This window comes from Tachypleus tridentatus, chromosome 10 (assembly GCF_004210375.1).
Source record: "Tachypleus tridentatus isolate NWPU-2018 chromosome 10, ASM421037v1, whole genome shotgun sequence".
Classification (NCBI taxonomy): Eukaryota; Metazoa; Arthropoda; class Merostomata; order Xiphosura; family Limulidae; genus Tachypleus; species Tachypleus tridentatus.
Window position 1 is genome coordinate 22,658,324 of NC_134834.1, and position 26,107 is coordinate 22,684,430.

Sequence of the window (26,107 nt, forward strand, 5' to 3'; positions counted from 1 at the left end):
ATCAAATAAAAAGTTTTTTTACTTTTGATACAAAGAAGAAAAAGAAAAAATATCTACAAAAGATATAGATTTCTTAATGAATTGCCTTTAACGCTGCTACGTGAAGTGAGGGTCCAGTACATCCACAAAAAATATGTCACAGTTTGGATTACCACAGTCCGAGAAATCGCTAAACTATGACTGCTCTAAATAATACACATCGTGTCCTGTAGATCGTCTTCACCGCACGACACACAACTATGTCTCATTACTACTAATGGTAAAACACGCAAGACAAGATAATCATGAAAGTTCCATGATGAGGATAAAAGATATCTGCTAATTATGTAGTGTTTTTTTTATGGAGATACGCTCGTTCTAATACTTTGCAAACGTAATACATATTTGTTAGGCTTATCTGTCAACTGGGGAGGCAGTTCACGTATGTATCCCCCCCTTCTTATAGATTAACTATTCAACTGAACGACAACTGTAGTAACAACTGAAAACTGGCATTCCCTTTCTAATAAAAACAGTTAAGTATGTAATAACTCGTCTATTCTGAAATGTAGTCTAGCATTCAAGATTTGACTTAACCTTATGTCGTGGGGATAAAAAAGAGCAAATCGTCCGGTTGTATAACATTAAGTCTTTAGATCGTCCCAAAGAAAACTTAAATATTCTACAGAGAACAGAAAAAAAAACCTCCGAGACGAAAAAAAATCACGAAAAAGAAAACAGTGACGTAGCTGGAGGGGGGGGGGAAAGGGGTACATCTGTCCCCGGACACAGCATCGGGGGTGGGGGCGCCAAATTGATGTTACATAATTAGGAGCTATAGCTTAAATTTTGTCACGAGGGGGCGCGAAAACTGACTTTGTCCTCGGGCGTTGAAAACCCCAGCTACGCCTCTGAAAGAAGAACGAATAAAACTTTAGTTACGGATAGTTAGGCTAAGTTACCAAACGAAACTATAGTAAGGTGATAATGTATTCACAACCCACGTGGAAGGAAGATGACTTCTGTAAGGTTGTAACCCTGTTTGGGTAAATACTTCGTAGGTAGGTTAGTTGAGGTTGCTAGTGTGACTAAACTATGAGGAAGTAAATAATACGTACGAAACGAACACTGAAAGTCACTAGAAAAAACAAAACTGAAACTTTTTATCGATTTTGTCTGTTACATAGAAAACCACACTTATTCAAAACTTCTATTTCACTCAACACCAAACAATGACAAAACACAACTGAATGATTTCCACGGTGGCCTCTAATAGTGGTTCTCAAAGTGTGGTTTGCAGCCCACTAATTACAAGCTGGCTGGTCAAAATTGAAAGTCACTGACCGATAACACAAGAGAACAAACCAGGCTGGAATAGTACCTGTATGTAGCTCGTGCGGTCTTTCGCTTCGTCAAAGTAGTCCGCAGACGAAGGAGTTTGAAAATCACTGGCCTATAACTTAAAAAAAAACACTACAAAAGTTATTTTGAATGAAATAAAACGGATCGTTTTATATTCAGAACTTCACATTTGACATATACTGTAAGGATTAGCAATAATTTGAAGCTAAACTTTAGGATTTACCTTAAGCCTATTAAAATTAAAAAAGAGGTTATGAAAAAAAATTAGATACATTTCTCTTGCTTCCATAAACGTGTACGATGTACTTCGCATTTGACCTTTTTAAGGTCAATATCTGCACATAAAAATTGTGATGACGTTAAATAAATAAATATAGACCCTGAAATATTTATTCAAAGTGCTAGGCAAATGTTAGTGTTCCCCGCTGGTACAGCAGCAAGCCTACGGATTTACAACACTAAAATCAGGGGTTCGATTCCCCTCCGTGGACTCAGCAGATAGCCCGATGTGGCTTTGCTATAAGAAAACACACACAAACACGTTAATATATAACAGTTTATTACTGTTAGTCAATATACCTTTGACAATGAACAGATGCAAAACATTATTTCTGATGACGAAACAGTTTTAGAAATACTGTAAATGGAACACTTACAGTACCGAGAACTTTACTACGGTTACGTCCCTTAAGTACTTATCAGTTGATTTTAAAGAATTTATTAATATGCATATGATCGTTTTAAACGATTAGTTTGGACTGTAACACACACATACATATGTTTATATACGGAAATACGCAGGACTGGCTTGTTTTGTTTGTTGTCAAGTGTCCAGCACGGGTATCGAAACTAAGTTTTTAGTGTTATAAATCGCCAGACTTGCCGCTGAGCCAGTGGAGTTCCTCAGGGTGGAGTTTTGCTTTGTTTAAAGCACAAATCCACATAACTGATTACTTGTGCTATATATCCACTAAGGAAATTGAAACCCCTTTCTTTTAGTATTACGAGCTATCAAATTTACCGCTGAGCCACTGAAGAGGGCGTGGTGGGGTAGGGTGAAAATAAAAGTCGTCTGATCAACATCTAGCATTGTTAAAAGGTTTATTTTTAGAGAGATGGAAGACGTAGCTTACAACGTTTATTAAAACTAGAGAAACTTAAATGTCTCTCTCTCTCTCTCTCTCTATATATATATATATAAATCAATACTTCGCTTCAAAACTTACGTTCAGTGGCTCAATCACGTGCAAGCCACTAATTTGAGTAATTCACACGTAAAGTCCAGTTTCGTTCAGTGTCTCAGTCAATCATGTGCATTTCCCGAGACTGTGCATTATAAACTGAAGCTGGTATTTACGTAGAAAGTTCTTTATATGTTGTAACAGCAACTCTCAAAATCATCTTTGTCTTACTACCGTTTATACATATTTGCGTGTATATAACGTAAACAGACACGATACCTTAACAGAACATAGCAAATTGTGTGTCGTAATTTCACTAAACTACTTCCTTACAAAGATTTCAAATAATATAACTTTATCTGGGCAGCCGCGTAAGATGAACATACTATCCAGTATAAAGATGTTTGCTCAGTATGTGTATATAACCTTCTGGAGGCAGAACCAGACACGATATCTTAATCTAATCACCTAATGTCAGCTGGACGAGTGTTTCACATTCTAGCCTATGGAGAGGTTCCCGTAGCATCTTCAGAGAAGGTTTGTCTACGTAACCAGTAAACTGTCTGGGAACATAACGTCGTTAAAATACGAAACATTCCCACTTAACGACGGAGGTGTTTTAGCAAAGAAGTACACAGTCGATGAAATCTGCAGAATCAAACCCCGAAGTTTTAACGTCGTCGGTCCTCAGACTGCTGACCCAGTGAGGGACTTTCCAGTCGTTAGCGAGGGGTAAATATGAAGCGGCACATGGTTTTCTGTTCGAAATATACAAACTGTAAATAAACACACATACACTACTGTATATACCTCGTCATCTTATCCATTTCATGGAGCTAATTTTTCCGTGTCATTACAGAATGTATATATCAACACTATGGTAAAGCTTCAACGCCCCCTGTTGACAATTCAATGAACCAGGGCGAGAATACTTTTTCTTTAGAATTCACATATACTTGTACCAAGGGCTTGTCATAAGGATTCTACTTGAATGAATATACTGTTCAAATTTAGTGTGTGAAATAGCAGTTGGTACCCCATGCAGTGTATTAACTATATAGAAATAAGCTGGAATATGGTACCGGTATATACCAGAAGAAATCAATTTAACATCACCTCACAAATAAACATTAACAGATAGTGATAAACACTATTTTTATCAAGTTCTGTTGTGACGTCACAGTCCCAAAAAGCGTAGAAAATTGTCAACAGAACAGAAAATTTGTTCTAAAGCTTTACGTGATGCTGGTTGGGCTCTCAACAAAGTACTGCAGATTTGAAATGCTCCACAAACACTGTCAAGTGCACCATAGATCGCGAGACGACAGATAAATTTGAAAATAGAAAATAAAGATGTAGAACACCTAAACTGAATGACACTGATGTTACGTAATTTAAGTTGAATGTAATAGTATAATAGGGCTACGAGTGATACACTTATGTTAATACGTGGTATGTGCTTTTAACAATACCAGTATAACACGCGTTAGACAATGTATAACAGGTGCGTTAAGCTATGCTGCTATAAGAGAGGTACAAGTGAGTAGCAAGTTAAAAATTTACTATTATAAGATTGTATTGTTTGTTGAGGCAATTAGGCTATTCTGGAAGGACAGCGACGAGATTTAAAACGCTAAAACCAGAGGTTCGATTCCCTGCAGTAGACAATGCGTTAAGAACGTTTACAACAACCACTTGATTTATTACGTATAACACCAACACTAATATCATAGTCGTTGAAATGAATGACGCGGTGTTTGGAAACTAATACAAAAGGTACACAGTCTGGAGAATGAACGTGTGCCATTACGGTTGTCGTTTTATCACGTGTAACGAAGGCTACATCAATTAGAAAGATAAACAACGTTCCACAGGAAATAGTTCTTCACACCATCACAACCTTGTCCGACTTTACGGTGTTATTATCAGGCGCGAGATGAAATAAGGATTTCTTTCATGGGGAAAAAAAAAACAAAAAACGTTTGATTATTAAGAGAAACACTAACAAGAACAACCGAGATACAGAAATGTAAACCTGCAACCGAGGTACAAAAATGTAAACCTGTAACCGAGGTACAGAAATGTAAACCTGTAACCGAGGTACAAAAATGTAAACCTGCAACCGAGATACAGAAATGTAAACCTGCAACCGAGGTACAGAAATGTAAACCTGCAACCGAGGTACAGAAATGTAAACCTGCAACCGAGATACAGAAATGTAAACCTGCAACCGAGATACAGAAATGTAAACGAGGTACAGAAATGTAAACCTGCAACCGAGATACAGAAATGTAAACCTGCAACCGAGATACAGAAATGTAAACCTGCAACCGAGATACAGAAATGTAAACCTGCAACCGAGGTACAGAAATGTAAACCTGCAACCGAGGTACAGAAATGTAAACCTGCAACCGAGGTACAGAAATGTAAACCTGTAACCGAGATACAGAAATGTAAACCTGCAACCGAGGTACAGAAATGTAAACCTGCAACCGAGGTACAGAAATGTAAACCTGTAACTGAGATACAGAAATGTAAACCTGCAACCGAGGTACAGAAATGTAAACCTGTAACCGAGATACAGAAATGTAAACCTGCAACTGAGGTACAGAAATGTAAACCTGTAACCGAGATACAGAAATGTAAACCTGCAACCGAGGTACAGAAATGTAAACCTGCAACCGAGATACAGAAATGTAAACCTATGAGATTTCCATTTCTTGGAAAGAATATATTAAGAAAGTTTGCACTAATTTCGTGGAAGAAAAAAACACAAACAAACCAGGGTTGTCAGTACAAGAGGCTACTTGTAACAAAAAAAGAACTCACAGGGACATTTCATGTCTCCCCAGCATAACGATACAGAACAAACAAAAAAATGAGGGGGTCAAAGAGCTTGCTGGTGACACGAAGTCTCCTTCGTAAAGTTACCGCAAAGTGGGGAAGTGTCCAGCTAACATAACCCAGGATCTCGGCCAGATGAATGAAACTGTCTTCGCCGCTCTGTCGTTGTCTCCTTAATTACCCCCTACACTCCTTTCGCCGTCCCAGCAACTACGAAACGGCAGCGCGGGGATACTGATCCGACGTCCGGATGCTAGCCCAGTGGAGCCAGCCAAGTCACAACTCGCTGCTAGCTGGGCCCGACTCGCCGGCGACGTTCACCAAATACTTCCCCGCTCTCTCAGCCACCCTCCCTCATTTGTTAATTAATTGTCAAGAGGCCGCCATGTGCAAGTGACACGAGGTTTCTAGAATCCGAGCTAGGCCCAATCAGAAGGACTTCTGTGGTAAGAGAAATCATTCGAGTTCGGTTCCTTTGCTGGGAACAGCACGCGGGCATGTGGGCCCTTACACCTCTGTCCCCCGCGTCAGCTCGTTACACTGCGCTTACAAAGCGGCTTGCATTTCAAAGATCAGCGTCACTTTTATCACTAGCCCCCCCTTACCCCTTCGCAATATTGCTTCGTCAAACCATCAAAACATAATCGCTACACATCTGATTAATAACGAACTAATGTGATGTTCTCCTACACTGTTCCACTACTACCAAGACAAGCGACAAGTTTAACACAGTATTTTGCGTGCGTTAAAACCGTTATTCAGTCACGACTTACAGAGCTAGTTCTTTACAATATGTTGACAATTAAAAACAGCTAGAAAAGTGGAAACCTACTGCAATGCCATAAGCAACAGGATACAGTTACGTGAAACAGTATCTGTGTTTGTGTTTTTCTTATAGCAAATCCACATGGGGCTATCTGCTGAGCCCACCGAGGGGAATCGAACCCCTGATTTTAGCGTTGTAAATCCGGAGACTTACCGCTGTACTAACGAGAGGCAAACAGTATCTACAGTGTGTGTTTTCTTATAGCAAAGCCACATATGGCTATCTGCTGAGCACACCGAGGGGAATCGAACCCCTGATTTTAGAGTTGTAAATCTGTAGACTTACCGCTGTACTATCGGAAGGGGGGGCACAGTATCTAGAACCATACGTTTTCTTATAATATCGGTATCACATTCCTGGAGTACAAAAAATAATAATAAATTCTGCGTGAATCCTAAAGCACTGGAAGTAAAACAACAAAGGTGGATGGAGGATTAGAACTGACCCAAGTCTACAAGAAGTGGAAGGTCCGAAGACATTTTTCCTCAGGAAGATATTTATATTTGGGAATGTTAATGGGGGCATATTTTGATACACTGGAGGATAAAGTACAAAAGGGGAAAAATCCAAGTGAAATTATTGTGAACACTGATGTTATTACTAAGCACAAAGGGCTACCTGTACTCTGCCCACAAAGGGTATCGAAACCCAGTTTCTAGCCATACAGTCCTGCTATAGTGCCGCTCTGCCACTGGTGGGGTAGAGGTGTTAAAAAGCGGCTGTTTAACGATTATTTTGGACTAAAATTGTAAAGCTGTCCTACTTTAGGAGGAGACTGAATCAGGCGGTTCCCCATCGCTGTGAATGTACGTTTATCAACCACGATGTCTTATCACTGAATGACGTCAAACACGTCTAAAGAAACAAACCGTGTTAAGTATTTCTGAAGGACTGCTCTCCACTGCTATACAAAGAAGTGACAATTCTGTATAGAAAAAAACGTTGTGTTAGTTTACTTTGAACAAGCAACGATACACGAAAATTGGCTTTTAATTACTTGGCAAGCTGGTATGTACCCTATCGTGAGGTTTGCTTATAAAACCCTGAAACACAGATCGAGAGTGTATGTGTGTGGTCATAATCTTAGAAAATAAATACGAAATAATTACTCCACAAAAGATAAAGCATCAGCAGTGAGACAAGTGTTTATTAAAGCTAATTCATGGGTCCCAAGAGATTCGACGGGAAATAACGTGTACAGAGTTCTGGTATTATGTCTAACCTAAGAGTTCCAGCTACCTATCACGGCACCTCCAATGGCTCCAGCAACAGCCTTCTTATTATTCAGGGTCAAACACTGAGACAGAGCTCTCCTAGTCATTCACAGGATTTGGGCTCTAACAGGAGTGGTTCCTCAGACCAGAAGGAACAAAATGTTTCCAAGAACCGCCTTCCTGGATCATGGATCTCATTGGCGTTTTGCGACGACGCTATTAAGGGCGGAAGATAGAGGGCCGAACTACATTGACGCTCAACTGATGGATGTTGGGATGTGAATTGGCTTTCGCAGTCTGTGTCGCGAACTGCTTGTTTTGTCGGAGCGTAGTTTCATATACCAACCAATAGTTATAAGCTACTTTGATGACAGGAAACGGGGATCTTGAATGGCTTTGCGTTTATTTACATTTTGAGACCGTGTTTATTCATCGATAGAAAACTTTAAAAGTTTTATTAATGATATAAAAACTTAGGAATAAATCCTGTTAAGAAACTGAAGGATTACTGACGGATAAGATTTATCGGCTCGGATGATCCATTGCTCATCACGACTAAATATTAATTCCATAGTTTCAATGGAGTACGCACTTAACATCCCTGGAAGTCCCCATCTTGGTATCACTCCGAGCGAATCGGGCATTCTGTCTCTAATGAGTTACGACGACAAACTTGGGCCGGTCAGTTACCACGGCGGTGGAGAGAACACGAAACGATTTACCGTGAGTCACCTTTTGGACCTGGAAGACAGTTACCCGGGGTTAGAGAAAGCACGTGGAGAGCGAGTGTCTTTGGAATCAGATATTTGTGGTGAGTGGGCTAAGTTTTCTATCAAAACTATAACAGTGTTGTTGTTTTGTTTTGTTGTTGTTGTTGTTTATTTGGGGGAGGGGTAATCGGTTGTTCCTCACTGATGCTTATGATACAATTACATGTATGTAATATTGGGTATAATATGCATTGAACACAAAACATATGATTATAGTCAATTACACGAAGTTATTTCAATCGCATTCTCGTCGTGGGTGAGCAGTAAGCTGGTGGTCTTATGACGCTTAAATCTGGTGTTCGATTCTCCGCGATAGAAAGAGCGCTGATATAGCTCACTGTGCAACTTTGTGCTAGCAAACGAACAGTGATAATTAAATTACCCCTTACCGAAGAAATCGAGACGTTAACCAGTACAAACAATCAGAGTTCGAAACGTGTATGTCACAAATGAGATGTACAATACTGTACTGTAGCAACTTCTAATCGTGACTAACTTGAGAAAGAACTTTTATCTTAACGTTTCGGAATTCTCTTCGTCACGAAATGAGAGATCTACGTGACGGCAACGAAATTATTCCAATAAATCGTGATCCGAGTTTGATCCGAGGAAATATGATGAATATATTCCAGCACAATACTTTCATCTAAATACTTAACCATTGAAACAGAGTCACACATCAACAATACGTCATCAAGACAAACAGAGACACACGAGCACTAGATTATCTACGCATTGAATCTTCTATAGCCAGCTATGATTTATACGTTGCGAAACCATTACAGCCTATTGAGACGTGTTGCAATATGGGCTTGTCTCCGAGTTTTTATCGAGAGTCCAGTGAATGGAATGTGGAAGTTAGCGAACGTTAAGGGTACGGTTAAAGATGACCGTTTTTACTTAGCTGAACACAGAGAACACAAAACACAATAACATTATTGACAAATGAATATATATAATATATATGTAATATGTAATACAGTAAAGGAAACAAAATCTGACGTATTAGAAATACACGACTTTTGTTAACTAAGAACTCGTACCCAAAGACTTTGGCAACAAATGTTATATGGGATGCTACAGTCTATCAAGGGCTTCCGAGTCTTCACTTTTGTTTTTCAGAACGATTAACTTGGGGGAAAAGTATTGAAAATATACCCAAGTATTCTCTGATGTATTGGAGTTAATACGTTAACTGAAGAGAGCAGTTCTTACAGATCAGGATTGGCTGGATTAATTATTTTGAATTAAGCAACAAGGTAAACACAATGGGCTATCTGTACTCTGCCCACCAAGGGTATCGAAACCCGGTTTCTAGCAGTGCGTGTCTGCAACATACCGCTGTGCCACTAAAGGGCTACAGGTCAAGAAGAGAAGAAAACCACGTCGAACTCGACAGGTCAGATCTAGTTTGATTCATGTCTGGTCAGCAGAGAGGGTAATTTGTAGTTTTGGTGTTTATTTATTTTAAAAAAAGGTTGGCAAAAACGAAAACCTTTAAAAATTCATCATACGAATTCGTATTATAAAGTGATAATCAGGAACGGCGCCTTTTAATAATAAAAGTTAAATTTGACATCTTCCAATAAAAAATAAATTATTTATCGAAAAAAAAATAACTGTTTGCTGAATTTTATTAACTAATTAAGCAGTAATTAAGCGGTAATTAAGCAGCTGGCCAAAATCATCTATCGCCAAATTTTAGGCTACTACTTACTTGGAAATAGTGGAATTGACTGTCACATTATAACGCCCTCACGGCTGAAAGGGCCAGAATGTTCGACGATGGAATTCGAACCCGCGACCCGCATATATTTATAAAGTAAGTTGCTAAAAATTCGGGTCATTATTGGCTGACAAGGAACTTTAGTTAGAAAAGCCTTTCTACTACCGATACAAAGTTTGTTTGTTTGTTTTGAATTTCGCGCAAAGCTACACGAGGGCTATCTGCGCTAGCCGTCCCTAATTTAGCAATGTAAGACTAGAAGGAAGGTAGCTAGTCACCGTTAACTCTTGGGCTCCTCTTTTACCAACGAATAGTGGGATTAACCGTCACATTATAACGCCCCCACAGCTGAAAGGGCGAGCATGTTTGGTGTGACTACCGATACAAAGCTTTTATCTAGCTCCAACAACTTACACACAAACTTGCTTTAATTTCAAATGTCTATATTCATATTACATCTGGCATGTACATGACACACACGTGCGTGGATATTTATATTCTACATTTTGTTATGAATAATAAGTTTTGACAATGAAAATAAGATACCACACTGCGTTATAACGTTAAATAAGATACCACACTGCGTTATAACGTTAGCCCTTATTATGGGAACAATTTATCCGTGTTCACGATACATTAAATAGAGATGGGCAATCACGGCGGATACAATATAAAACTGTTTTAATACGTGTCTCTTATGGCGCATTCGGATGCCTAATGTCATCCTCATCTCTCCATACATCAAAGTAGAACTACTTAACTCGTCGGATGCATAACTACAGCAAATATGTAAATCAACACACGAGGCTAAGTGTGGTTTGTTTTTAAGTGTTTTGTTTCGTTCTTATGTGTTGTTTTTTGAGATAATCGAAAACACAACGTACAAAAATGATTACAAACACCACCATTTAGAGTGAAGAACGTATAACAATATATCAACCCCCCATTATCTGCTTTCTCCAGTCACGACGAGGTCTATCGTCCAATACTAAAACTCGTAAGGCAGGCTGAAACACTGAAGACATAATGGTTGAGACGCTGGGTGTGTACATGAACTTGTGTTCAGTGCTTAAGAGTTACTAGCACACTGCAGCTAACTACACAGAAACGTGATCAGATGAATTACCAAATACCTATACAACAAAATCACTGGACAATCAAGTTTGTTTTTTTATGAATGTCCAGAACATTTAAACATTAACACTTCAATAACAATGCTATAAAGTTAAAACACCAATAACACTGTGGTGGTAACAAATATCAGGTATTATCTTGTGAAAGACAAAATAAATAGCCAAAGATAATTATTATATTAAATATCAAACCAATTTGTAAATATTACAAAACAATTCTTGAAAACATGTTGTAAAAATTTTTCCACTCTCTCGGCTTCTTGTTTTGGAATTTCGCACAAAGCTACTCGAGGGCTATCTGTGCTAGTCGTCCCTAATTTAGCAGTGTAAGACTAGAGGGAGGGCAGGTAGTCATCACCACCCACCGCCAACTCTTGGGCTACTCTTTTACCAACGAATAGTGGGATTAACCGTCACATTATAACGCCCCCACGGCTGGGAGGGCGAGCATGTTTGGCGCGACTCGGGCGCGAACCTGCGACCCTCAGATTACGAAGCGCACGCCTTAACGCGCTAGGCCATGCCAGGCCCCTCTCGGCTTCTACCGTAATTGATTTACTTTTACACACTACCACACTAAAGAATATAAAATATCCTGTTTACAACTTTATCAGATACCACAGTATTTTATAGAATCATGTAAAAAACAGATTATATAGAACCATCAGTATTGATTTAAGTAGAATATTTTGAAAGCTAAAAGTTTGATTACTGTAACATATTGAGAATGATAGAGAACGAAATCTACAGGCCTGATAGAAAACTCTTCAGAAACACAGTTCCGGAGAAGACTACAAATCAGAGGTCATCACAATGTGTCATCACGTGCTGTAAAATATGTCATGGAGAAAGCATAACTCACAACCTCAAACTTGCCAGGATAAGTTCGCCCTAAGAAAGTCTGCGCTCGAAAAAGCAGACAAATAAATTATCAGAGAAGCGTCTGTAAAGTCAACAGTGGAACTGAAGGAACTGCTAACTCCAACAGCAGAGTTACGGTACACACCTTGACAATATTACGTACCTTCCACAAAAAAGGATTGTGTGATAAAAAAGGAGTCACTACCGAAGAAGTGTGGATCGCCAATGGACGTACGGCCGTAAACATTTCAATAACCATACAGAAATGTGGAAGACAGTTCTGTAGCCAGATGAGACCAGAACAGAACTTTTGGGGTTAAATGACAAATGGTATGCATGACGGAAACCCAACGCTTCTCAAGACCCGGAAAATACAGTTCCAACTGTCAATGATAGTGGTGGTGGGTCCATAATACCGTGAGGATGTTTTTCTGCAGCTGACACTGGAGAATTTGTACACATTCAAGGGATCATAGGCAATGGAAAAAAAATATGCACAGATTTTGAAGGTAACCCTGAAGAGGTCAGCTGGAAAAACTCGGTCGAAGGTTTACATTTCTACAGAACAATGACCCCAAACACAGGTCAAAGGCAACCTAAGAATGGTTTCGAAGAAACAAAATTAAGTTCCTTGACTGACCAAACCAAAGCCCAGACTTAAGACCACTCGAAATTCTGTGGAGAGATTTGAAAATTGCTGTACAAAGACATTCTTCCAATTTAAAATGAACTGGAAAATATCTGTACTGGGCAGAAACATCTCCAGCACACGGAGTAAAGCTGGCAAAGGGTTATCCAAAACGCCTTTCAGCTCTCACTGCTACCAAAGGAACTTCAACCAAACATTAACTGTATAATCATGAAGACTTTTGCAAAACGTGTTCAAGATTTTGTTAGATCACGAACAAAAGGTGTTGCTCATGTGAGTAATTTCAACGCCACATAAACAGGACGAAGATTTACAGTAATCACGTTTTAATAAAACATCGAATTGAATTTGTGCTGCTATTCTGTAGAGAAACAAAATTCAACTTAGTGGTCACTGTTTCTTTGTTTGTTTTGAATTTCGCATAAAGCTACTCAAGGGCTATCTGCGCCAGCCGTCCCTAATTTAGTAGTGTAAGACTAGAGGGAGAGTCATCCTCACCAACCTCCAATTATAAAGCTACTCTTACTAACGAATAGTGAGATTGACCGTACATTATAATGCACCCACGGCTCAAAGGGCGAGTATATTTAGTACGACTGGGACTCGAACTCGCAACCCTTAGATTACGAGTCAAGCGCTTTAATCACTTGGTCATGCCAGGCCTAGTGGTTACTGAGATGTGAAAATCTAACGATAAATAAACTCGTTTTCGAGCATTAATCCACATACTTTACGTTAACTCCCAGAAATAGTTATATAATAGCTACAGGTAATATACTAACTATCAATATAGTCGTCATTCTGGCTTATATTATTACAGTAATACTGTATATTCGTACTATCATACACATTTTCTTGGTGAATGAGACAACAACTGACGACTACTCGGGTACTAGTTTGGAAGTACTAGTTATACAGCATTATTTGGAAAAATGAAATTCACTATAACTTATAATTTTCTGGTACTGGAAGTTCCTACGTTACTTTGTTTCCTAGTTTAAACTTTGATTAGTAAATCAGAAAACGTGTATCGTTGAAATAAATACGTGTACACAGGTTTGCTTTTATTTATATAAATTCTAGACGGTCCTCCACACGTTTTGGTTGTCATAGAATTGTGCGTGGCTTATTTTAAATTAAAATGTATTTCGTAAATAACAATTAATAACATCATAAATAGGCCCGGCATGGCCAGGTGGTTAAGGCACCCAACTCGTAATGACCACTATCTCATGGCCATCGAAATAGTTAAAGTACACCCCCCACCCACTACCTCATGGCTATCGAAATAAAGTACACCCCCCTCCACTATCTCATGGCCATCAAAATAGTTAAAGTACACCCCCCACCCACTACCTCATGGCTATCGAAATAAAGTACACCCCATCCACTATCTCATGGCCATCAAAATAGTTAAAGTACACCCCCACCCACTATCTCATGGGCATCGAAATGTCCAGGTGAGTTAAGGCGTTCGACTCGTAATCTGAGGGTCGCGGGTTCGAATACCCGTCACACCAAACATACTCACCCTTTCAGCCGTGAAGGCGTCATAACATGACGGTCAATACCACTATTCGTTGGTAAAAGAGTAGCCCAGAAGTTGGCGATGGGTGGTGATGACTAGTTGCCTTCCCTCTAGTCTTACATTGCTAAATGAGGGACGGCTAGTGCAGATAGTCCTCGTGTAGCTTTGCGCAAAATTAAAAACAGCCAAACCAAAATCCAATATGGCTGAAGATTTAAAATAAATAAAAGTTTACAAACAGTGCAGCTGAATAGTTCCAGAGTAGGTGTTTACAAGCTTGTTCCATTGTTTATGGAGAACTTAAATCATACAATCATTGTTTGTCAGTATTCACTGTTCTTGAATTTCGACAGTATAAAAAAAGCACCACTAGGAATATCCCACGTCATCATTACGCTAAAATACGAGTTGAGTTGATACTGGGTAGACACAAGATATGAGACGTAATTATGCCAAACCTGCGAGAGGAAGTAATTGAAATATACGTAATAAAACTCAGTTCTTTCAAACGTGAAGACGGATGTTGAAAATTGGAAATAGAAAATGAAAACTGAATGTAAACAGATGGTGGACAACTTGAAATTCCATTTTAATCTGGCAATTACAGCCTTCAAGCAGAAGATCTCTAAAGTATGCTGAAATTATTTAACAGATAATTAATATCTGACATAATCTTCTCACAAATCAAACGTGTGTCGTTAACGTACGTAAGATTAACTCAATATGTGAAACGTTAACGCAATTCGACCTCTGACACTAATAATCTCGTATCTCTAATTATTCTGGAAATACTACATACCGTGACTACTCTAAGGAGTAGTGTTATCTAGTAGTGTTGACAGTCGAGAGAAGGTTCAGGATAGAAATACTTGGAGAGAGAACTAAAAAAAACAAACTCATATTAAGTGGAAAATGGTCAAATAAAAGATTATCCAAGTAGATAAACTACTCTGCTTCCAAAGTTCCACTTCATTAAGTGATTTACGAGTTACCAGATTTGACCAGCATCTACAAATAACATCAAGAAGAATAAATTACAGGAACGGCATCATGTGCCACATAGGTCAAAGATCAAGGTCAGAACAGCATCCCTAATTTACAACAGTAGACCGGAAAAAAAAAAGAAAAGCTAGTCATTTGCACTTCTGGCCTCTGGACTACAGCTGAAAGTGTAGCGCGTGCTCATAGAAATATCGCGACTTAACCAATGGACTATTCTTAGGGCACGCTACCACTAGGCCTCGTTTAACTCCAGAATAACCTGTGTGGTCAAACTGATCAAAGTGTTTTAGCACTTTGTTTCACAAAGATAGGAATTAATGTTTTGAATCTCGGTATCATTACTTGTTCAGTTTAAATACTAAAATGTTTTGCTAGTTTTTGTTGTTTACAAGTTCACGTAACAAGCATCCAAAATGGACGAACGTTTGTTTCTATGTTTTAAAGTTCGCGCTAGCCGTCCCTAATTTAAGGCTGAAAGGGCAGCTAGTTATCACCACCCACCGCCAATTCTTGAGCTACTCTTTTGCCAACGAACAATGGGATTGACCGTCACATTATAACGCCCCCACGGCTGAAAGAGCAAGCGTGTTTGGTGTGACGGGGATTCAAACCCGCGACCCTCAGATTCCCTCAGATCGTTCCTCTATCGGCTGGATATGGCCAAGTGGTTAGGTTCTGCTTGTGAAGACATCAGCTTTGAATTTTGAGAACTTCATAACGATCTGTTTCAGCAGCTCAAAAACAGCAAACAAGTCATCAAACTTGCTCTTAAACAACAATCGAGAATGTTCAATCCTGTCCAGGCTCTACGTTGTCTTTGTTCGCAAATTTTGAAATTCGTGCAGAGAGCTAGCTACCCGCGAAAGCTGTTCCTAATTTTGAAATGACAGACGAAAGGGAAGGTAGAGTGATTCAACATTACTCACCTCCAACTCTCTATCACGTAGTGGTATTGACCGTCAAATTATAATGCCCTCATTCAAGCCCTCAACCCTCAGATTGCGAGTCTGACGCTTCTACGAACATATAACATCTGATTAAAATCTGTCAAATAAAACCAGATCCAGCTTTATCAAATGAATACGTTTTTTTTCCTTTTTTTAAATTAGAGACCTTATAGTTTTAAAAAGAAAATCACATTTAATTTGTTTAATAAAAGCGTACCTGAAAAATCTAGTGTACGACAGAACTATATATGTAGTTTTAAATGTATGGATTTATTTGTTTGTTTTGGAATTTCGCACAAAGCTACTCGAGGGCTATCTGTGCTAGCCGTCCCTAATTTAGCAGTGTAAGACTAGAGGGAAGGCGGCTAGTCATCACCACCCACCGCCAACTCTTGGTCTACTCTTTTTACCAACGAATAGTGAGATTGACACGGCTAACGTTATAACGAATATAAAATATCCTGTTTACAACTTTATCCCACACGGCTGAAAAGGCGAGCATGTTTGGCGCGACCGGGAAAATGTATGGAATGACAACTTGAAAACGTTTGTGCATTTGCCTACGATAAACACAAAGACTGATAAATGTAACTGAAAAAACATGATTAACCTCACAGCACGTGCATTTCAAGTGGGCTACACAGATAGGCCACAAACCCTTAAGGTTCAAATACAGCCGTCCCTAATTTCGAAATACTGACTAAAACGAGACGACGAATAATAGAACCCGCGACCCTCGGATTACGAGTCGAGTGTCTTAACCACCTGGCCATGCCGGGACACAATTTGATCTAAGTAAGTTTTTAATCTTCCTGATTTGTAAAAAAATAAATAATAAAATTGTTACGGTATAGAAAAAAATATTTTCATATTTTCGAAATTAGCGTCTGAAATGTGGATAATTTATTAAGAAACAAAAGTTATGACGTTTAAATTCACAGGCCTGTTTAAAATAACTTCCCTACTGTTTTACACTTATCCCTAATTCTCCTTTGTAAAAGATTTCAACAAAGTTAATTGTTACAGTTCACTTATTGTGCGAGAAAATAATGGCTCGAACACTAGTAGGCCTGTCTTATCCCGGCATGTCTGATGAACCTTGGTATTGGACAAAAGGTCTCATCGCTACGGGTTAGGGTTGATGTAGTGTGATTCACATATGACATAGTATTCTTTATATTGTATATACCTAAGCCAGAATACTTAAAACCGATACAAACATAACACAACTTCTTACGTTTTTAACCATCTGTAGCCTTCCCTACAACGTTTTCTCAGATTCTCGTAAGACAACGCTACATTTCTTCAAAATTCAGTCACGTTTAGGCTTTTTCCACGTGTGTTTGTGTGTGTACGTAATAACCCATTTCCTGACGACTACCGAAAAAAAAAACATTCAAGAAGATACGTAAAAGTACACTAAGTTGTTTTTATACAATAGTCATTAGAAAAGCAAAGTTTAGTTATCGATTTCACTCGCTCTGCCCTCATAACTAAATTAACAAGTAACGGAAACTGATATCTCACCAATACTTAGGTAGTAATTTCTATTATTAGCTTTTCAGAAAAACAAACAAACCCTTAAATGGTGATATATTTAAATGTATACATAAAAAATTATCCACCTAACGAAATCCGAGGGTCGCGGGTTCAAGTCCCGGTCGCACAAAAACATGCTCGTCCTTTCAGCCGTGGGAGCGTTATAATGTACAATCAATCCCACTATTCATTGGCAAAAGAGTATCCCAACAGTTGGCGGTGGTTGGTGATGACTAGCTGCCTTTCCTCTAGTCTTACACTGCTAAATTAGGGACGGCTAGCGCAGATTGCCCTCGAGTAGCTTTGCGCGAAATTCAAAAAACAAACAAACAGGCCATCTGACGGTTGTAACATAACAACGATAGGAGCAAAGATTAGGCTAAACAGCATTAGCTGGAAGTGACAAATAAATTTAGCTAGAATTTTACGATTTACTTTCAAATTTTATTAATAATGCGAAAAATGTTTCGCAAGAAAACAATTTTTTATATTAAAAGGTATTGTAATTATTTAGTGCATTTATGTGGGTTTTTTTATCACATTAGCACTAAATCGAGTATTATACACATAAAATATACAGTAAAGAAATATAACAACATTGGGTTTGAATGTACGGATTCTAATAAGGTAAGTACAGCGGTATGTCTCCGGATTTACAACGCTAAAGTCAGGGGTTCGATTCCCCTCGGTGGGCTGAGCAGATAGCCCGATGTGGCTTTTCTATAAAAAAAACAAACACACACACACACACACACACACTCTAATAAGGTAAAATAAGTAATTATAAAACTAATTACCTTAATTATACACATTTTTTAATTCAATGGATCTCCTTACTTACCAGTATTTTTGTCTGGTTTAACATCATCCCTAACGACAGTTTGAAGTAATTAACAAATACAATCAGAGACCTGTTTTAAAGAAGGCTTACTCAAGAGAGCCGTTATCAAATGATTTAACGACATAACAAATAAACTTAATCTCGAATTCCACGTTCAAGGGTGTTCCAGTTCAGTCTAAGCTTTAATCAACGTGCGTTATTGGGTTATAACCAGTTTCACACGAGCAATGTTTGCCGATAAGTTTCTTCAAAAACACCATTTCATAATGAAATGCACGGCGCTTCACTCAGAAAACATACACACAGTTTTTTTAATAAAGGTCGTGAACTTAATTACGTATTTGGAGTTAAGTTTGGAACAACCACTGATTAACAGTTTGAAACAAACAGTAACAAATAGCATATATACACACATATAAACTAGGACAACCATTTGTTGTTGTTGGTTTTGAATTAAGCGCAAACTACACAATGGGCTATCTGTGCTCTGCCCATGACGGGTATCGAAACCCGGTTTTTAGCGTTGTAAGTCCGCAGACATACCGCTGAGCCACTGGATAACTATCTGTAGTAGCAGCAACCATGTTAAGGACAGCTGGAACTTCTTGGGTCTGGTTTAACGAGATTAAGTTTATCCGACACATGGAACTACTTTTCTAAGCGAATGAAGATAACTTATTTAATGCATCGTATCAGTTACCAATATTAAATAAAAAACAAAATGTATCCTTTTAAGTCGTTGAATTTATATTTCCGGAAACTTGAGCACTTCGCTCTCGCAACTTTTTCACCGCTGGAGGTGAAATGAAACGGGAGTATGAGCAACAAAATGACAACGTATTTTTATTAACAATCTCGATGATAAGCACGAGCTTAACCTCTTTATGTTATTACTGACCTATTTTACTTTCCATACGATGCTCTTGTCCATTTCTTATCAGTCCCGATTAATCGTATCGAACATGTTTCGCATCACTGTCAAGAAGTAAAATGGAGCCCTTTGAGCACACGGACAACACTGTAACGGTATTATATAGTTCCTTACAATTTATTTCGAGATTAGAAGTATCGAATTAAAGGATCTTACGTCCTGTTCTGAGTGGACTAATCTATGTACGAAACACACCAACAGACAGCTTGCTCAATCGCGAATATTTGTTAGCTCTATAAAGAAAGCTGCGTAGTAGCTTGACAAACATCAAAAGTATTACTAATTTTAGTATACATGCCTTCTTTCGAGCATTAATACGAAATATTCGATGGATTTCACCAATAAGAATAATACTATACAATACTGAATGTAAATCTAATCCACAAAACGACAACACATTTGAAAGATCTGTCTGGATTTCTGTATATATAACTGAGTGACATAATTTCGAAAAGTGTTTGTTTGTCTGAAGTTAATACAAAGCTATGCAATGGGCTATCTGCTCCGTCTACGATGGTTATCGACACCTGCTTCCTATCTTTACAAGTCTGCGGACATGCCGCTATGCAAGGGAAGCTATTGAAAGTGGAGAGCATTTCGAGAGCTATGTCGCGACTCGAACATTTGGTTTTTCGTTTGACAGTCACGCATGCTAACCATAATGCCACGTCCACTTCCCTAATTTACAATTTAAAGGTTTATATTTGGATAAACATCCATGTTACACACAACATACCATAAAAAATGTTTAGATTTTCTTTAACTGAAACAGTCAGTTTCGTTTTGGTTTGGTTTGTTTTGAATTTTGCGCAAAACTACACAATGGCTACCTCCGCTAGCTGTCCCTAATTTAGCAGTGTAAAACTAGAGGGAAGGCAGTTAGTCATCATCACCCACCGCCAACTCTTGGGCTACTCTTTTACTAACGAACAGTGGGATTAACAGTCACTTTATAACGCCCCAACAGCTGAAAGGGTGAGCATGGGAACCCTCGGATTACGAGTCGAGTACCTTAACCACCTGGCCATGCCGGGCCCCAGTTAGTTTGAAAGAACTAAAATACATATTTATAAATTCTGCATTACTTTCACAAAATTGTATAAGTGTTTATTTCCTCTCTCGCCCTCTTGAAAATATTCATTTACCTAAACAATAAATATATCTCTAAACCAAGTTTAACGCCCCCTAGTGGCACAGCGACATGTCTGCGGACACATGCCGCTAGAAACCGGGTTTCGCTACCCATGACGTAAGAGCACAAACAGTCCATTGTGCTCAATTCCAAACAAACAAAACTAACTTTAAAAAGAGATTTTTATTTTCCAAAATTTCTTCTGATTTAGTAAATCGAACACACTTTCAAAAACGTTTTCTTCGCCTGAACATAAACTTATCTGTTGTTATACATATTTAGTTCTGCCCCAGTTAATTTCTTCCACTTATAAAGTGTGCATCATGTTTTTAATGAAATTTATATTTATAATATATATTATCAATAAAGCGCGTGTATCCACGACCTGTAATTCAGACGAAATGTCACTGTGAAACCTGATCGTTTGATTTCAAAGAAGCGTGTTTTCTGTACTCGAAATAGGCTGTCTCATTGGCTGTCAGTTCACGTAGTTTCATGGACATTAGATAGGCCTCATTTAACGTTGACATAAAGCAATATTAATTGCTAATGAAAATATTTTTCATAATAAAAAAAACAGTTTCGTTTTTCAGTCACATTACTGTGATTAACTGTCAAGGGAATGTAACGGTTTAGAACAAGTGAGAAAGTCAGAAATAAGGTTTTTGCGATTCAAACATAATTAAAATAAATTATACTTTATAATGTCACTTTACCAACTAGTCCAGCACACGCGTAAGAATCGTGCCCTTAGTAATTAAAAACATGAAGTCTGGCACAAAATTATGGCAGACCATAATATTGGTTTTACTTGTTGTTAACTGCAAAGCTGCACAAGGAATATCTGTGATGTGCCCACCACGTGAAACTCGGCTTTTGGCGTCGTAAGCCTTCAGAATTACCACCAAGCCACTACGATCAAGTTGGGATGTTTGGTGACTGGGCCATCGCAGGTTTGTACTATGACGAACATGGCGGCTAAAATGTTTAACAAGCTAAAACAATCGACTCATACAATCTAGTTATAAAGACATGTTGGTAATAATAAAATATTTAGTACACATGTCGGAAGAATAATCTTCAGTCCACACTAGTTGCGATTCTATTAAGAATCATAAAGTCCATATAAACCACAGTACATACGCTACACGGTCGCAAGAAGAGGTTATACTTGAAATAAGTAGACAGACAATGTCCAAAACCAAACGGCCCGGCATGGCCAGGTGGTTAGGTCGCTCGACTCAAACTGTGGATTGTGGATTCGAAATCTCATCACACCAAATATGCCATTTCGGCCGTGGAAGCGATATAACGTTATAGTCAATACCAATATTCATTGGTAAAAGTAGTTCAAGTCGCCCTCCAGTCTTACACTGCTAAATGAAGGTCGCTAGCGCAGATAGCCCTCGCGTAGCTTTGTGCGAAATTCAAAAATCAAACAAAACACGATGGCAGAGTTCCCAATCCTCTGACCACAATTTTCTACTGTTCCTGCATAGTCAGATGTTTTTGTTACCTCGCTGAAACATATGAAATAAATTATAAGTAAAGCTGTCCCAAGAAACCGAAACAGAAAAATACGTTATTTAAATTCGCAACGAATGCGCGCAAGTGTAGATTATAAACGCCTATTTCGACTAGCATTACATCCGCCTACATAGATGTGTTTTATACAAAATGTTTCGTACTCTTTATTTTATAACACCTTTTATAATTTTGTCTCAAATTATTAATAACCATAATATAAATTGTGCAAGATTGATTGAACACGTAAAGTGAAACTCGACTGTTAACTAAATTATTTATATATATATATATATATATATATATTGTAAATAAATCTATTACGACTTCCCGGTACCTATATACGCAACTAGTTTTTGTCTCAACTTTGTAATATGGTCATGCAATGTTTATTTCGACGCAAACAAGACGATGGGATTGACAGCGAGGATCCTAAACAACGCCGAAAGAAGCAGCGACGCAACCGGACGACGTTCACAGCTCAACAACTGAGTGCCTTGGAGAGAGTCTTTGAAAAAACCCATTACCCGGACGCCTTCGTCAGAGAGGAACTAGCAAAAAAAGTTAATCTCAGCGAAGCTAGAGTCCAGGTACGTGAAAAAAACACAGAGTTATTGCATGTAATATAATAGATAACTGTATTATATTATACGATAAACTTCGTAACACTTATCAGTATAAACCTGGTTACGGTCTTACATAGTAGTTTCCAATTATTTTCCCACACTGTGCCACTTTAAACTATAACTTGTTCAGGGTCTGCGTGTTTTCTTATAGCAAAGCCACATCGGGCTATCTGCTGAGCCCACCGAGGGGAATCGAAATCCTGATTTTAGCGTTGTAAATCCGAAGACATACCACTTGTTCAGTAATACATCACTCCCCAAAAACAATTTTGTCTACTTTTGCAGTATATTTGTGGCCCACCCGTTTGGAACCAATGACCCACAAAATAGTTGCAATTTTCATTTCTTTACTGCCAATATTATAATTAACGAGCAAAATTAATTAATTGTTTTATATTTCTTAAATGTTATGCTCCCGCTTAATATTTCTACGACGTTTTTCTTCAAAAACGTTTTATAGGAAAATTTGAAGTTTAATTTCAAGTCAAACAGTTGAAGTCATCTGAAAATTGAAATATTTATGATTTAGCTTTTTCTATTTTCTCACCATTGTGGTGACAATTAAATGAAATTATAGTTTTATAATTAGTTTTATTTCACAAACTTTAGATAGACCTTGTTTAGCATTTACAGAGCTTCGAGTTTTAGGCGAGAGATTACTTCGAGGCTTAATACGCCTTAGTTAAACCTTAAACAGCGACCATCATCAACAGATGCTGCTTTCTACAACATTCCCGCTGTTTAAAGGTTAACGATTTATCACAGGAAATTATTTTTTAAAGCCATTTACAACAAATTTTGTACATTTAACGTACTTAGATATTTCACAAGAATCAGCATCAGTAACGGGGTGTTTTTTTTTTCGGTTTTACTGTAAGAGAATTATAAATACTAATACACGTTTTACAATTTTATCAAAATAATACTATTTCTACTTCCAAACTGAAACCTTTAAAAGAAAAAGAAAAAGTACCGTATTTTCACAAAAAAAAAATGTTACTTTGTGGAAGCCACATGCATGTAGCATACAGTTTTTTACTCTGCTATTAACTGCAGCATGCATGTATTCTATTCTCGTTAAAACTAACCATGCTAAACTGCACACATTTAAAATTCATTAAACCTAATTAGGCTTACCTGATTTCTTTTCATAGTAAGAAATTTCTGAAGCTCTCAAATATAATTAAAAATGAAATCGCTTTCATAAATAAAAGTGACACTTAAAAAAATGCAAAATATTCTGTTCTGAGGCTTATACCTACGTCTTTTAACTCTCTTATCAGATCCCTTTTGTTCGTTCTTCCAGCTTGCAGGAGCCCCATCTAGCCATTTTCGAGGAAAAATCTTGTTGATCAAATCACTTTATTTATTCTACATTGACATAAAAGTTTATAACATTCACTATTTGATCGTATTTAAATAATGCCCGTATACTTATTTTCAAAACTGCTTCATTAGTAATTTTTAAAACTACGTGATGCAGTACAAAAAGAAGGTTAGGTGAAAAAACAAACAAGGATAATCATCTCAAAAGATGACAGTATCTCAGCAAACACAAACCCATATTTTAGGATGGGCAGATATTTGTTTCAAATCGATAAGTGCCTTGGTTACGGTAACAGAAGCCATGCAAAAATAAAAGTAAAAAATTGTTTTCATTTCTCTTTACTAATAACTATTGCCAAATTAGAAAATATTAACTCTACAATATTAACCAGCAAAAACTGTTGTATCCGATTATAAGAACTTTGTGCATGGCCAAGTAGTTAAAGCACTCGACTCGTAATTTAAACGCCGCAGGTTCGAATCCCCGCCACACCGAACGTACTCGCCCTTTCAGCCGTGAGAGCGTTATAATGTTATGGTCAATCCCACTATTCGTTGATAAAAGAGTAGCCCAAGAGTTGGTGGTGGGTGGTAATAACTAGCTGCCTTCCCTCTAGTCTTACACTGCAAAATTGGGGACGGCTAGCGTAGATAGCCCTCGTGTAGCTTTGCGCGAAACTGGTGAGTCAGCGATAAATTTATGATCTCACAATGATAAAATCTAAGATTCGATACGCCTTGATAGGCAAACTGCAGATAGCCAACTATGAGGCTTTGCACTATAAAACCAACAATAAATCGTTACTTCCTTGTATCGTACAATTTATAAAACATAAATACGATTCCTGATAAAAATAATTGTGTGCATCTAAATAGAACTGGCACAAAAAATACATTATTATGTTATGTATTACGAGCGTAGTGCGTTTTATCAATTATTCAAACAATGATCAGTAGAGTACAAACTAAAATTTAGTCCAATGTGTAAGCTCTTTCAGGAAGAACCAAAAACAAAAATGGAACGACCACATTCATAGAGGTTCCTCAGGGTAACAAAATTTCTTTCATCTCAATCCCCCGTTGGACATCGGAAAGTTTTCGGATTTACAACGCTAAAATCAAGGGTTCGATTCGCCTCGGTGGACGCAGCAAATAGTTCGATGTGGCTTTGCTATAAGAGAAAAACACACATTACAAAAATGTCCCCCGCTGGTACAGGTGTGAGTCTACGGAATTACAACACTAAAATCATGGGGGTCGATTCCCCTCGGTAGATTCAGCAGATAGCTCAATGTAGCTGTGCTGTAAGAAAACACACACACTCTTCCACCTCTCTCTTTCAAATACATAGCAGTGTGTTTGACATCTAACAGTATTGAAATATTACCAAAATGTAGGTTAAGGTGTAGTAAGCAAATTATCAGAGACTCCAAATAATTAGGTAGCTTTTTGTATTTGGAGTTAAAAGCAGAATCCAGCTCCCCTCGCTTTCTACGTATATTCAACATTTTCAAGCTACATTAGGTCGAGTGATAAATATACATTCAGAAGAGCAGTTGTGTTTATATACATATATTCCTCTGATCCACCAGTATTAGTGAAGATTTTTTTTTCCAAATACATTAGAGGACATCATCTCTCTCCCATGTATCAAATGTCCTGTATTGGCAAAGTCCTTTCAAATATGTTGAGGAATGTCATGTTTCTCGGATTCTCCAGCAGGTTCTGCATTGTGTTAAGACTTTAATTATCGTGACTGTAGTTAAAGATGTTAATGTTCTTTTAAATTCTTATAAACATTTTAATTCAGTTTTACTTATTCTAAGAATATAATAGCTAACAAGGACTAACTTATTTCATTATACAATTATAACTATACACCAGGTTCAACGAGATGTGCTTTTTTTTTCTTTTCACCAGTCGATTTAATGTTGAACAGCAATAACTAGTTTTGATCTACATTTCTCTATGCGACAAACACAATTTTTTTAACTTATAAATTGATTAATAAATAACAAAAGAACATACAAAAATAACAGCAGAGTGCGGCTAACTTGATGCCTCCCCATTATCGAAATTAAAGAAGACGTCACGTCACCCAGCCTGATCACTGTGCTTTTTGTTTGTTGATTTTTGGCAAAGTTAGTCGAGGCCTATCAGCGTTAT

At 37.9% G+C, this 26,107-nt stretch overlaps 1 protein-coding gene and 1 long non-coding RNA gene across 3 annotated transcripts in view; one reads left to right on the top strand and one right to left on the bottom strand.

The window, feature by feature from the left end:
- Positions 1 to 1,114: 1,114 nt before the first annotated feature.
- LOC143228875 (uncharacterized) lies at positions 1,115 to 24,119 on the bottom strand. The gene is made up of 2 exons (XR_013015486.1): positions 23,753 to 24,119; positions 1,115 to 1,438 (listed from the first exon to the last, which is right to left on the bottom strand). It is a non-coding gene; the product is annotated as an uncharacterized LOC143228875 (long non-coding RNA).
- LOC143228874 (paired mesoderm homeobox protein 1-like) overlaps positions 5,835 to 26,107 on the top strand; it is a 33,878-nt gene continuing 13,605 nt past the window's right edge. The window contains exons 1-2 of one of the 2 annotated variants that reach the window (XM_076460296.1): positions 5,835 to 8,217; positions 22,398 to 22,579. In XM_076460296.1, the coding sequence (XP_076316411.1) occupies positions 7,941 to 8,217; positions 22,398 to 22,579 (459 nt within the window). In that variant the 5' untranslated portion in view covers positions 5,835 to 7,940. Of the gene's footprint in view, positions 8,218 to 21,069; positions 21,419 to 22,397; positions 22,580 to 26,107 lie in introns of those variants that run through there. The other variant, XM_076460297.1, reaches the window with a different exon arrangement.